Below are 13885 nucleotides of genomic sequence, written 5' to 3'. Positions count from 1 at the left end.
CACTATTTAAAAGACATTTATAATGATTTTGGATTACTCTCTCATCTCATCTCATTATCTCTAGCCGCTTTATCCTGTTCTACAGGGTCGCAGGCAAGCTGGAGCCTATCCCAGCTGACTACGGGTGAAAGGTGGGGTACACCCTGGACAAGTCGCCAGGTCATCACAGGGCTGACACATAGACACAGACAACCATTCACACCTACGGTCAATTGAGAGTCACCAGTTAACCTAACCTGCATGTCTTTGGACTGTGGGGGAAACCGGAGCACCCAGACGAAACCCACGCGGACACGGGGAGAACATGCAAACTCCGCACAGAAAGGCCCTCGCTGGCCACGGGGCTCGAACCCGGACCTTCTTGCTGTGAGGCGACAGCGCTAACCACTACACCACCGTGCCGCCCTGGATTACTCTCTTTTGCTGATATTAAGGATGCATTCGATCTGCCAGGTTCCACTTTTTTTCTTTTATTTACAGCTAAGGTCAGCGCTTAGAGCACATGGCGTGCCCTGGCAATGTCCTTTACCTACCCACTCACTCCGAGATTTATTCACTAAACAAAACAGAGCTAAGGGTATGGTATCCAAACTGTACCATTTTTTGCAGGTAACAGACCTTGTTTCACTCCCTGTGGAGAGGATCTGGAGGAGAGATTGCCCAGACCTAGCTCAGGATTTTGATTGGGATGCGATGTGGTCCAGCATTCATGAGGCATCTCATAATCCAGATCATCAGCAAATTCACTTTAATTTCTTACACAGAACATACCTCACTCCTGTTAAAGCCATGTTGTAATCTGTGCTCATTGAAAGCCCAGGGCACATTTATTCACATGTTCTGGGACTGTCCTCCTGTCAAACAATTTCGGGGTAATGTTGCTTCCATTATCTGATTTGATAGATGATACAGTGCCTGTAACTATATGTGTGTTGATTCTAAATAATCTGTCAATCCTCAATATTTCTAAACTCAAAAAGCGAGTCATCTTTGCTGGACTGACAGCAGCCAAGAAAATGATTGCAACTCGCTGGAAGTCACCTCATTCTCTGACTACTCAGTCTTGGATTCTCTCTCTTTTGGGCGTCATATACACTACCGTTCAAAAGTTTGGGGTCACTTTGAAATGTCCTTATTTTTGAAAGAAAAGCACTGTTCTTTTCAATGAAGATCACTTTAAACTAATCAGAAATCCACTCTATACATTGCTAATGTGGTAAATGACTATTCTAGCTAAATTCTACTAAATGTCTGGTTTTTGGTGCAATATCTCCATAGGTGTATAGAGGCCCATTTCCAGCAACTCTCACTCCAGTGTTCTAATGGTACAATGTGTTTGCTCATTGCCTCAGAAAGCTAATGGATGATTAGAAAACCCTTGTACAATCATGTTAGCACAGCTGAAAACAGTTTAGCTCTTTAGAGAAGCTATAAAACTGACCTTCCTTTGAGCAGATTGAGTTTCTGGAGCATCACATTTGTGGGGTCGATTAAATGCTCAAAATGGCCAGAAAAATGTCTTGACTATATTTTCTATTCATTTTACAACTTATGGTGGTAAATAAAAGTGTGACTTTTCATGGAAAACACAGAATTATCTGGGTGACCCCAAACTTTTGAACGGTATTGTACATGGAGCTTTCAACAGCTCGGATTAATGGTGCTATTGAAAGCACCCTTAACACCTGGCATAGCACCGCTGACTCTTTAAAAAAACATGCTGTAAGTTGATTTTCCCACTGGCTCTCTCACCTCTCATCTAGTGCTTCTAGATGTCAAGTCCCTTCTGTCTGGTCAATATATGTCTGTGTGTATGTATGTATTTTTGTAGGTTATGTATTTAATTTTTATTTTTCCTCTTTTATTATTATTATTATTATTATTATTATTAATTTTATTTATTTATTTAATTATTATTATTATTATTATTATTAATACTTTCACTGTGTTCTTTCCCATGACATGTTCTTATGTCTTGGGCCAACTGTCTTTCTTTGAGAATCCATTCTAATAATATTGTATCCCCTGAAATATTTCTGTTGGACTTGATGGAAATGAAAATAAAAATTTGATCGCAAAAAAAAAAAACTCTGGTAAAATGCAAGTGAAGTGAATTAAATCACAATATGCGCATTACCGACATATAACAAAGAATCCTATCACGTTTCATGAAATTCCTCCAAAAATTGTGAGAGGAGTTGATTTCAGAAGGTGAGTACCCTTCCTGGGACGGACAGATATTGCCATGACATAATCCCCCTTCGGGCCTTTAGGCCAGTGGGGGATAAAAACTGTGAGGGAAGTTGATTTCAGAAAGCAAGCACACCTTGATGAAATTGCCAAAGTTCAAGTTTGTTAATAATCAAGGGCATAACTCTGGTAAAATTTGCCCAAATTAAACAAAATTTCAATATGCATATAAATGTCATATAACAAAGCCTTTTGCCAATTTTGGTGAAATTCCTCCACAAATTGTGAGAGGAGTTGATTTCAGAAGAACGTCCACCCTCATGAAAACTGTCAAAGTACAAGTTATTTAACCAAGGGTCAAAACTCTGGGAAAATTTTCACAAATGAAATTAAATCACAATATGCGTATTACTGTCATATAACAAGGCCTTTTGCCAAGCTTCGAGAAATTCATCCAAAAATTATGATAGGAGTTGATGTCAGAAGGCAAACACACCTTCATGAAATTGTGAAAGTACAAGGTTGTTAATCAAGGGCTGTAACTCTGGTAAAATGCGACCGAATTGAACGAAATAACCTGCATAGTACCGACATATAACAAGGCCTTTTGCCAAGTTTGGTGAAATTCTTCCAAAAATTGTGAGAGGAGTTGATTTCCGAAGGAAAGCACACTCTCATGAAATTGTCAAATTATAATTTTGTTAATCAAGGGCTGTAACTCTGGTAAAATGTGACCCAATTTCACGAAATTACAATATGTGTATTACCAAACATATTACAAAGAATCCTATCAAGTTTCGTGAAATTCCTCCAGAAATTGTAAGAGGAGTTGATTTCAGAAGGTGAGCACCCTTCCTGGGATGAACGGACATCGCAATGACATAATCCCCCTTTGGGCTTTTCGGCCAGCGGGGGATAAAAAGTGGCCGGTGAGTGTGCATTTCTGAAATATTTCCTCTAGATTCATGACACGTGTTTACAATTCAGTCCATTTTAGTTACATGCTGTAACACTAGAAAATATGGACAGCTTCAAGGGGGATGAATACTTATGCAAGGCACTGTATTTATAACAATGCACAGTTCACCATGGCCAACGGTAACGGCATGTAAATAATATTGGACACAAGTGTAAAGGACAAAAAAGTATGCTTGAAGGATGCAAACCACCCCAGTATAAATGCTTTATTTCAATATCTGGTTGCTCCAAATAATGCAAATAAGATTGCAACAAATATGGCGTTTTCTGAAAGTAGGTCATGAAATAATATCTGTAAACAGTATAATGTTTAGGGAAGTGCAGCATGACTGCTGGGCTCAATTTGTTCCACAGGTAGTTGGAGTTTGTTTGGGTTCTGCAAACGTCTCAAGTTGTGCTCGACCTGCATGGTAAAAGAGCATGAAAGAAAGACAATGAAAATCAGTGATTAGAAAAGTGATGAAAATTAAAACAATCTGAGATCTTTCATAAAAACCCGACGTACCAAAGCCAGCTCGTCTCGGAGCGTGTTATATTTCTCCACGTTGAACTTCTGGTTTTTGACACCTTTGTAGAAGTAACGCAGGAACTGCCTGTCTTTTGCATCTGGGTAAACATAGTCCTGTGGGAAAGAATCCAATATTATACATTTTAAATCATCACCAAGATGAAAAATTGCTGGCTTTAATAGTTATTACTGTCCATTGAAAACATTCCCACACAAACAGCGTCTATCATTCACATGATTATTTGATCATATAAATCCACAGACATTACATAAGGCACCTAGCACCAGTTTACCCCAACCCTGACCCTAACCCTCTGTATCAGACAAGAAAGATCACAGCTCTGTATAGATGACTTGCAACCATGTGATCAAAATGTGCTACGTCATGATGGTGGATATACAAAACAACTAGGATGGCAGCTGCTGAAAGCGTGTCTGTAAACAATGCTGAATTTTCTCAGTATGACCACGATTTGAACAGTCGAGTGAAGATCCGATACAAAGAGAAGATGGATGTGTGGGTTTTGACCCATATTACTTAAAAAAGTCAGCTTTTTCTGAGAATAAGACACTTCTACTGACCATCGAGTACCCAGATATCGCGTTCTGTCTGGTTTGGCAGACTTCGTGGGTTGACAAATCTCAAATGAAGGCTTATAAGTCCATGGAAGCTGAGAACTTCTTTGTCTCTGGATGGGTAAATATCTTATTAATTAAACCAGTCAACAACGACAAAGCAGTTGTACAGTACTTGCAAGGGTAAGTTAAGGCTTCTTTTGCATTTAGTTTACTTCTATGTGTAAACCACAGACGAAGTGTAAAATTTTGACAAGTCTCTAGCTTTATGGTTCACAAATCTCATTTCAATTTATTTCAGGTACATTTTTGCCAGCGGTCCTAGAAGCGAAATGGTAACACACGTGCTAAAATTATAACAATGAGCGAGTGAACCACGACAAGAGAATGCTCATTTTATAGCAAAATTCTAGCAACACAAAATAAAATTCTTCCATGCTATTATCAAGAAAGCTTTTGAATCTCACCTGAGATAAAATGATTACTGCAAATGTGAGCTGTTTTGGTTTTAATCTTTGTTAGATCAGCCCTGCCAGTGTTGTTCAGCCATGCTCGTTTCCTCTCCGTACCAAGCCTCAGAGTTTCCTCGCCCTCTTTCCGAATCATGGACAGAATTCTAAAAAACCGGAACATGCCATGGTCACGAGTACTGTTGTGACCACAAGTATACACAGCACAAAGATATGGCAGAGCTAAAAGAACGCTTAAAGCAGTGGAAAAACAAAGAGTTGTGCATGCGTGATTATGTTTTGTATGGAATGGTGCTTGACCCCATATTTGTATATCCACCAACATGGCCGACATTCTATTTTGCTTTGACGTCACTTGCAAGTCAAGGATAGTTTATCTATTACACATTTTTATTTCGATGATCCAACATTCATCTTTTGAACAACTGTGTACAGAAGATCATATTTCGCTATATTATATATAGTGTGTTTCACTGGGAAATACACCACTCATATTTTTCATACTGTACATGCTACATCCGGGACATGGAGAACCAAAATTGTGACATAATGAAATAAATATTGGCTGGCTTTGAGTGGTCTATCAGATATATTCCATTCAGCTAGCATGATAGCATGAACGAGTTGAAGAGGAGTTCAATATCATGCTTACTGAATGGAATATATCTGATATACCACTCAACACCAGTCATTATTATTATTATTATGGGCGGCATGGTGATGTAGTGGTTAGCGCTGTCGCCTCACAGGAAGAAGGTCCGGGTTCGAGCCCCGTGGCCGACGAGGGCCTTTCTGTGCGGAGTTTGCATGTTCTTCCCGTGTCCACGTGGGTTTCCTCCGGGTGCTCCGGTTTCCCCCCCACAGTCCAAAGACATGCAGGTTAGGTTAACTGGTGACTCTAAATTGACCATAGGTGTGAATGTGAGTGTCAATGGTTGTCTGTGTCTATCTGTCAGCCCTGTGATGACCTGGCGACTTGTCCAGGGTGTACCCCGCCTTTCGCCCGCAGTCAGCTGGGATAGGCTCCAGCTTGCCTGTGACCCTGTAGAACAGGATAAAGCGGCTAGAGATAATGAGATGAGATGATTATTATTATTATTCATAAACACTCTTTTCCAGTTTTTCAATGTCTGTTGGTATGTTTTTCTCTTGTAAATATGCGTGAAGAATATCTAATGAAGTAGCCTTTTGGGTGTTCAGTGCATCTTTCTCTTTCCCAGCAAACAAGGAAATGCTTCAGCAGAAAACTCTCTCATTGAATATTCACATCAGCTCCGATGTGTGACATCATGTCTTTACAACCATGCAATATCATAAACCATATTCAACACTCATTCTCCATTGGGTAGAGTGGCGTAACACACGTAGGATAAGCGATATACTAACAATATTGCATGCTATCAAAACAAATGAACGAAACCCGCTAGAAGGGAATAGAACACAGATTTTTTTTATTCCATTGAAAAAGTATCCTGAATGTATAGTAGAATAATTCTCTATATGTCACTCATGAAGAAATTGTTGAATTGTTTTGATAAATTTGGGTACTTTTTGTGAATGTGTCTATATAATAAAAAGAAAATCACATGTTGGCTTGAAGATATGAAGTTTATCTTCTCGTGTTGAAAAACTCACATTTTTCATATGAAATACATCGCAGATCTGAGTGACATACTGTATTTCCTGATATTTTACTCCAATGATGTCACTCCCAGTGTTTTCCCGCTGACTAGATGTGCATTGCCAAAATGGCGAACCAGTTCAAAATTAAAATTATTTTCACTAACTTGCATATTTTTTGTGGATGTGTCCATATAATATAAGTTCTCACACAGCGCCCATACACATGACGTATGGGTGCTGTGTGAGACGGCTGCCTCTCCAGTAGCTCTGTAGTTTTTAGCTCTTTAAGCCTCTTTTTTTTTCCACCTTTTTTTTACTTTTCTGCTTTTCTTACGAAGACAGTGTGTTTTACTATATAACATGGATATATTTAACTTTAACATGCAACCAGGAGCCAGTTTTCTCACTTATTCAAGAGAGGAGCTGCTGGCCCTGAAAACAATGGGACGAGCCGGGATACGACACCCCATCCCAGGTGAGCTGAGGAGGAAACCCAGGGGCTGCAAAGCTGGAGCTAAGCTAAAGGCTAGGCTAGCGGACAACTGGCGGTGCTTCAAACCATCCATTCCCTCCGTTATCATGGGGAATGTGAACTCGCTGCCGAATAAAGTTGACGAGCTTTCTGCTCTGAACAACCAGCAGATTTACCGGGAGAGCAGCTTACTTATCTTTACGGAGACATGGCTAACACACCTTGTACCGGATGCTAATGTGGACTGGGATTCACTGCTGTGAGAGCCGACAGACACACTAACACATGCAAAGGTGGGGGACTCATCATTTATGTGAACAACCACTGGTGTAACCTGGGACATATCTCCGTAAAGACAGTTTTATGTTGCCCGGACTTGGAGCAGCTAGCCGTTAGCCTGCGGCCATATTATCTGCCGAGGGAGTTCAGTCACGTGATCACCATCTGTGTTTACATCCCTCCGAGGGCAGAGACAGCCGCTGCATGTGAGAGGATTCACTCTGTCACAGCAAGGCTGCAGACACAGCACCCTGAGGCATTTATCATTTCTGGGGACTTTAATCATGCTACTTTGGACTCTACTTTGGCTGCTTTTTACCAGGCTGTGGATTGTCCAACAAGGAACAACAGGACAATTGACTTGCTGTATGCTAATGTGAGGGATGCATACAGAGTCACACCCCTCCCCCCACTAGGGAAGTCTGACCACAACCTGGTTCTTCTACAGCTGAAGTACACCCCCCCGGTTCAAAGGCAGCCTGCAACAACTAGCTCCATCAGGAGATGGTCCCCTGAAATGGGAGATGCCCTCAGGGACTGTTATGACATCACGGACTGGGACATGCTGCTTAGCCCACACTGTGTGAGGACATAGAGGGGCTGACACACTGTGACGGATTACCTTAACTTCTGTGCAGACGTGGTCTCCCCCGCTAAGACTGTACGGTGTTACCCTAATAACAAGCCATGGGTAACACAAGAAGTCAAAGCTGTCCTCAACAGGAAGAAGGCCGCCTTCAGGAGCAGGGATAGGGAGGCAATGAAAGCAGCACAGCAGGAGGTAAAATGCTGCGTGAGGGAAGCTAAGGACAGCTACAGGAGAAAGGTGGAGCAGAAGCTGAAGGAGAACAGCATAAGGGAGATCTGGGAAGGTGTGAAAACCATCACAGGCCACAATACAAAGACCAGAGTCGTTGAGGGGACAGTGGAGAGGGCGAATGAGTTGAATGACTTTTTCAATCGGTTCAACCAGCCCATGTCCCCCCACCCTCTCCCTCACTGCAGCCATCTCTCCTTCTTCCCTCAACACACCTCCCCCCAGTCATCACAGCAGCCCCCTCCTCCCCCACCTCAACACAGACTCCTCCATGTATTACTGCTGACCAGGTCAGAGGTCAACTGAGGAAGCTTCACCCCAGGAAAGCAGCAGGCCCGGACAAGGTGTGTCCCCGACTACTGAAGACCGGTGTTGCTGAACTGGGTGAACCACTCCAACACATCTTCAACCTCAGCCTGCAGTTGGGGAGAGTGCCAACCCTCTGGAAGACATCATGTGTCGTTCCGGTTCCCAAAAAGAATCGGCCCAGCGAGCTGAACAACTTCCGACTGGTGGCACTCACTTCACATCTGATGAAGACATTGGAGCGGCTCTTCCTCAGCCTCCTCAGACCCCAGGTACAACATACCCAGGACTGTCTGCAGTTTGCGTACCGGGCAGGTGTCGGTGTGGAAGACGCCATCCTCTACCTGCTACACCGAGACCACTCGCATCTGGATAAGGGAAATAGCACAGTGAGGATCCTCTTCTTGGACTTCTTGAGTGCCTTCAACACCATCCAGCCCCTATTGCTTCAGGACAAACTGAACAGAATGCGAGTGGGCCCCTGCCTGGTCACCTGGATTTCCAGCTACCTCACTGACAGGCCGCAGGACGTCAGGCTGAAGGACATCACATCTGACACTGTGATTAGCAGCACTGGAGCACCCCAGGGCACGGTGCTGGCCCCTCTTCTCTTCACCCTCTACACTGCAGACTTCTGCTACAACTCGGAGCTGTGTAACATTTAGAAGTTTGCCGATGACACAGCCATCGTTGGGTGTATCAGTGATGACAGAGGAGGAGTATAGGAGCCTGGTGAGGGACTTTGCTATGTGGTGCAACAGGAACCATCTGCAGCTCAACACCTCGAAGACCAAGGAGCTGGTCATTGACTTTGGGAGGTCCAGACCAAGGTCACGACCAGTTCTGATCGAGGAAGTCGAGGTGGAGGCTGTGGATTCCTACAAGTACCTCGGGCTGTGGCTGGACAGCAAGCTGGACTGGACTTGCAACACCAATCACTTATACAGGAAGGGACAGAGCAGGCTATACTTCCTTAGGAGGCTGCGGTCCTTTAACATCTGCAGGAAACTCCTGCGGATGTTCTATCAGTCTGTGGTCGCCAGTGTCCTGTTTTACACCGTGGTGTGCTGGGGGGGCAGCACATCCAAGGAGGACACATCCAGGCTGGACAAACTGATCAGGCGGGCCAGCTCTGTGGTCGGCATGAAGCTGGATTCTCTGGTGACAGTGGCAGAGGTCTATGGACAAATTATTGAACATCATGGACAATGCCAGTCACCCTCTGCACACCGTCATCAGCAACCAGAGGAGCCTGTTCAGTGACAGAATGCTCCTTCCCAAGTGCAGGACGAACAGACTTAAAAACTCCTTTGTCCCTCACGCCATCAGACTGTACAACTCCTCTCTGGGGGGGGGGGGGGGGGGGGGGGAAGAGGGGTAACAGGAGGACAGAGGACGGGAAGGAGCAGTAGCCTAGCCTAACAATAAGCAATACCGGACAATGTGCAATATAATGTCCGATATACTGTAAAGTGCAATATCTTTCCTGCTCCCCCCACACACACACACGCACTTACCCTAACCCCACTTCTCCCCCTTTCCCCCCTTCCTCTCTTCCCCATATCTTATTCTTTTATATTTGTATATGTAAATACTTAATTTATTTTAATTTATCTAGAAGTTTTTCTCTATTTCTTTTCTCCGTTTACGTATCTGTAATGATGCAGCTGGAATCTTAATTTCCCTGAGGGAACCCTCCCAAAGGGATCAATAAAGTTTAATCTCTCTAATCTAATCATTGCTGTTCAATACTAGACCCTACAGGGCCCATTACTAGGGCCCTATAGTGGTTCTTATTGTTTGACATACAATTGATGTGTCTAATAGGAGTTTAGTTATGAGTACAACATTTTATTCCTTCACACACATTTGAAATACCAATTAAAATAAACCTTAACATTTTAGCCATGGGGGAAGCCATGACCTAATGGTTACAGTAGAGAAGCAGCTTTGGGACCAATAAGTTGCCGGTTCGATTCCCTAGACCAATAGGAATGGCTGAAGTGCCCTTGAGCAAGGTACTTAACCCCTAATTGCTCCCCAGGCTGCTCTGGGTATGTTGTACATCACTTTGTATAAGAGCATCTACTAAATGCCTGTAATGTAATGTAATGTAGCCTTCTTCATGCAGCATCACTACTTTGGTTGTGGTGTGTGTTCTGCCTACAGGCAGGTCCTTCCTTATAGCTCCCGTTCCATGGCGTGTCTCTTGACCATTACATAGGGGCCGCCATTCTTTACTCTGTCCAACATTCCTGTTCAGAGTCTTCCAGGAGGCCTCCTCCCTTCTATTCTCCTCTCTATTACTAGCAGGAGAAGATCACCATGCCATAGAGAATGACCAAGCCATCTACTCTGTCTTCTATTGATAATAGATATGATAGCTCTCACCAACACGTCGCAGTACTTCTTCGTTGTTTATTTTGTTCAACCAAGAGATGTTCAAGACTTTTCTCCAAAGCCACATCTCACAGCTCTCCAGCTTCCGCACATCCTCTTTCTTCAAAGACCATGATTCGGCCCCATACAGTCGAATACTCCAGATTACAGTCTTAATAATTATCTTCAGATCAAGGCTGAAGGCTTTTATGAGCAACTCCTTTCATTTAGAAAGCGTGTCCTTGACATGGGCTATTCTTGATCTGATGTCTTTCTCACAATATCCATCCTAGGTAATCAGACTCCCAAGATAGTTGAAGTGTGTTACTTGGCTTAGTTGGTTGCCCCCAAGGAAGATCGCAAATTCCTCACCAGGTCGCTTACTGATTTTCATTACCTTGGTCCTCTTAAAGTTGATCTTCATACCATATTCCACTGCGGTCTCCTGCATTTTATCCATCATGAGCTGTAGACCTTCAACCGAACTGGCTAAGGTTGCTTGATTATCCACATAACGCACTGTCTTTATGAGATGACCTCCTACTCGAATACCTTCATTCATATCACTTAAAGCATTTCTTAGCATGGCTTCATCATATATGTTGAAAAGTATGGGGCACAACGAGCAGCCTTGTCTTATGCCACGACCAATCACTGCTGGGCTGACTCTCGTTCAACCTGACTCTCGCACTTTGCCCCATATATAGCCTCTCAACCAGTCGCCGGTCACGCCAATCGACTCCTATGGATTTCGAAACTTCCAGGAGTTTTACCTAGTTTACTCTGTCAAATGCCTTCTCATAATCCACAAAACACACATGCACATCCTGTTCGTGGTCGATGCATCTTTCGCTCAGTAGTCTCATCACCGCAATAGCTTCTCTCGTGCCAACTCCTTTCCAAAAACCAAACTGATCATTACTAAGGAACACATTTGCCTTAGGTTCTATTCTGCTAGTCAGCATCTGGAGAATAACTTTAGAGGCATGCACTAAGACTACTTGGGACACTGCATAAAAAGCATCATGTTACATTATAATTTACTAGAAATATGTTGTACTGACGTACTTCTAATATACACTCACTGGCAACTTTAATAGGAACACTGGTACCCCTGGTCATTCATTCAGAAACATCATAGTGTGGGGAAAAAAAAAAAGTGATCTCAGTAACTTTAGTGGTCAGAGGAGAATGGGCAGGCTGTTTTGAGGTGACAGGAACTCAAGTAACCACTCTTTACAACCATGGTGAACAGAAAAGCATCTCAGAACACACACCACCACATCGAACCTGGACAGTTGAAGACCGGAAAAATACCAAGTGCTAACTATTGTGCATTCTGATGTTCGATGTGAACATGATGTGTATCTGCATGATTTTATGCACACCATTCCTGCCGCATGATTGGCTGATGGCATGAATGAACAGGACTACGAGTGTTAAAGTGACTGGTGAGGGTATGTTATACAATATTGGGTTTAAACTCTAGGTCACAATCCTCTCATTTCCTCATAACCCCAAAACAAAGATCTTGACCTGTTTGGTGAGAACAAAGTAGGCGTAGACACCCATGCTGGTGGTGTAGGTGACGAAGTAGGTGACAGGCTCCATGATGTCCCAGGAGTAAACCCACCATGTGAGCCAGGCCAGAGCTCCACCCTGCACCGAGAGCAGAGCCAAGCCCACCCAGATAGTACGTGAAGAATTGTCCTCAGCTCTCTTGTCAAGTTGAGTTTTCATCTAAACACACAAATATAATTTATTGAAGCTGTACCAACAAATAACATGCTGCACACATAATACAAAACAGTGCCTTATTCATCTTAACAGCACAAAACATTTGATGGAATTGTGATGATTTAGGATTTATGACTAAACCAGATGGAGCAAAAATAACAAGCGTAGAGACACAGGCGAGTTTTGCTCACAGTGATGCAACAGCCATCATAACCAGTGAACGCAGAACTGACTGTACTTTCATGGGGTTGGAAAAAATATGCACGGTTTTTAGTAGACAATGAAACTTTTCCCAGTGTAATACAGATCAAGCTTTAAAGGTAGACTGCCTTTCAGATTTTTCACGTTTAGGTCATAAAAAGAATTTTCCCTGACAGCCAGTTATTTATTTATTTATTTATTTTTTTAAGTGGACCGAAAGCTACTGAATTCGAATCACAGACTTCCAATTTTATAACTTTTTTCCCCCTAAAAGAACAATTAATGAATTTAGAGCCATGTGGCCCTAAATTCTCTGCCACTTTTTTCTTGCTTCACCGTGACCTCATTCAAGATACTACATCATGCATGATGTGGTGGGCTTTCCCTGTTCCAGAGGTCTCAAAAGTAGCCGGTCGTAGGCGGCAAATCGCTGTCTGTAGTAGGATTTGCTGCCGTCTATTTTTCACTGAGTAACAAAAAATATTTGTGTTTACATATCTGTAGAAAACTGAGCAGCACGCAATGTGAAACTAAGTTTTATTCAACTAAATAATGGTCAAATACTAACACATCCATAGGAAATAGAGGCAACCGTTATGTTGCAACTAAGATGTAATCTGACTGGCTGACAAGGTGTTGGCAATGTTTCATGTACTGTGATTGAGCTGTGCTACCACACAACTAGAAATGGAGACTAAGAAGCGGAGCAGTACCGGTAAGTTAGATGCCTGGTTTTCAAAAAGCCCTCGAACCACAGGTAAGTCTGTAATTTTAGCCATCACTATGATTACAGAGTGAAACATCTGTGTATGGGTCCATGTATAAATGCTGGTTGGATAAATATTACATTATAAATATTGATCGCTATCCCATTATTGTATACGGCCTGTTTTGGGTCAAACCCGCCAACTTGGCATGCTTGGCACATTGCGCAAAAGGCAACAGAGTGGTTCCTTTCAAAGAAAAGAAGGATAAAGGGAAAGATAGAACATGTAAAAAACCTGAATCAAGTTCAGTACTTGATATCACTCCAAACCCTGTTCTAGAAGCTTTAGGATTAGATGAATACTCCGATTGTTCAGAAATTGAATAATGAATCAAAGAAATTTGACTATACAAAACTTATATATTTTTGATATTTACAAACTCAAGTTATTGTAACTGTTACTTGATTTTGTAAACATCAAAAATATATAAAAAGTTTTGTATTGTCAAATTTCTTTTTGATTCATTACTATATGGCGGTTCTATTAACATTTTTAGTATTGATTACCATCACTTCAGACTATTTTGCTGTTAATAAATTGGAAATTCCTCCCCAAATGTCTTGAAACTGTCTCAGATAACCC

The 13885-nt window shown here is 42.5% G+C and overlaps 1 protein-coding gene across 4 annotated transcripts in view; it reads right to left on the bottom strand.

The window, feature by feature from the left end:
* Positions 1-3336: 3336 nt before the first annotated feature.
* LOC132889711 (calcium uniporter protein, mitochondrial-like) overlaps positions 3337-13885 on the bottom strand; it is a 53587-nt gene continuing 43038 nt past the window's right edge. For 3 of the 4 annotated variants that reach the window (XM_060926480.1, XM_060926482.1, XM_060926481.1), the window contains 3 exons: positions 12135-12338; positions 3674-3790; positions 3337-3571 (listed from right to left, as the gene is read on the bottom strand). In XM_060926480.1, the coding sequence (XP_060782463.1) occupies positions 3479-3571; positions 3674-3790; positions 12135-12338 (414 nt within the window). In that variant the 3' untranslated portion in view covers positions 3337-3478. Of the gene's footprint in view, positions 3572-3673; positions 3791-4258; positions 4366-4719; positions 4869-12134; positions 12339-13885 lie in introns of those variants that run through there. The other variant, XR_009655086.1, reaches the window with a different exon arrangement.

The sequence above is a fragment of the Neoarius graeffei genome, chromosome 7, assembly GCF_027579695.1.
Source record: "Neoarius graeffei isolate fNeoGra1 chromosome 7, fNeoGra1.pri, whole genome shotgun sequence".
Taxonomy (NCBI): domain Eukaryota; kingdom Metazoa; phylum Chordata; class Actinopteri; order Siluriformes; family Ariidae; genus Neoarius; species Neoarius graeffei.
This window is presented reverse-complemented; position numbering and strand designations above follow the sequence as displayed.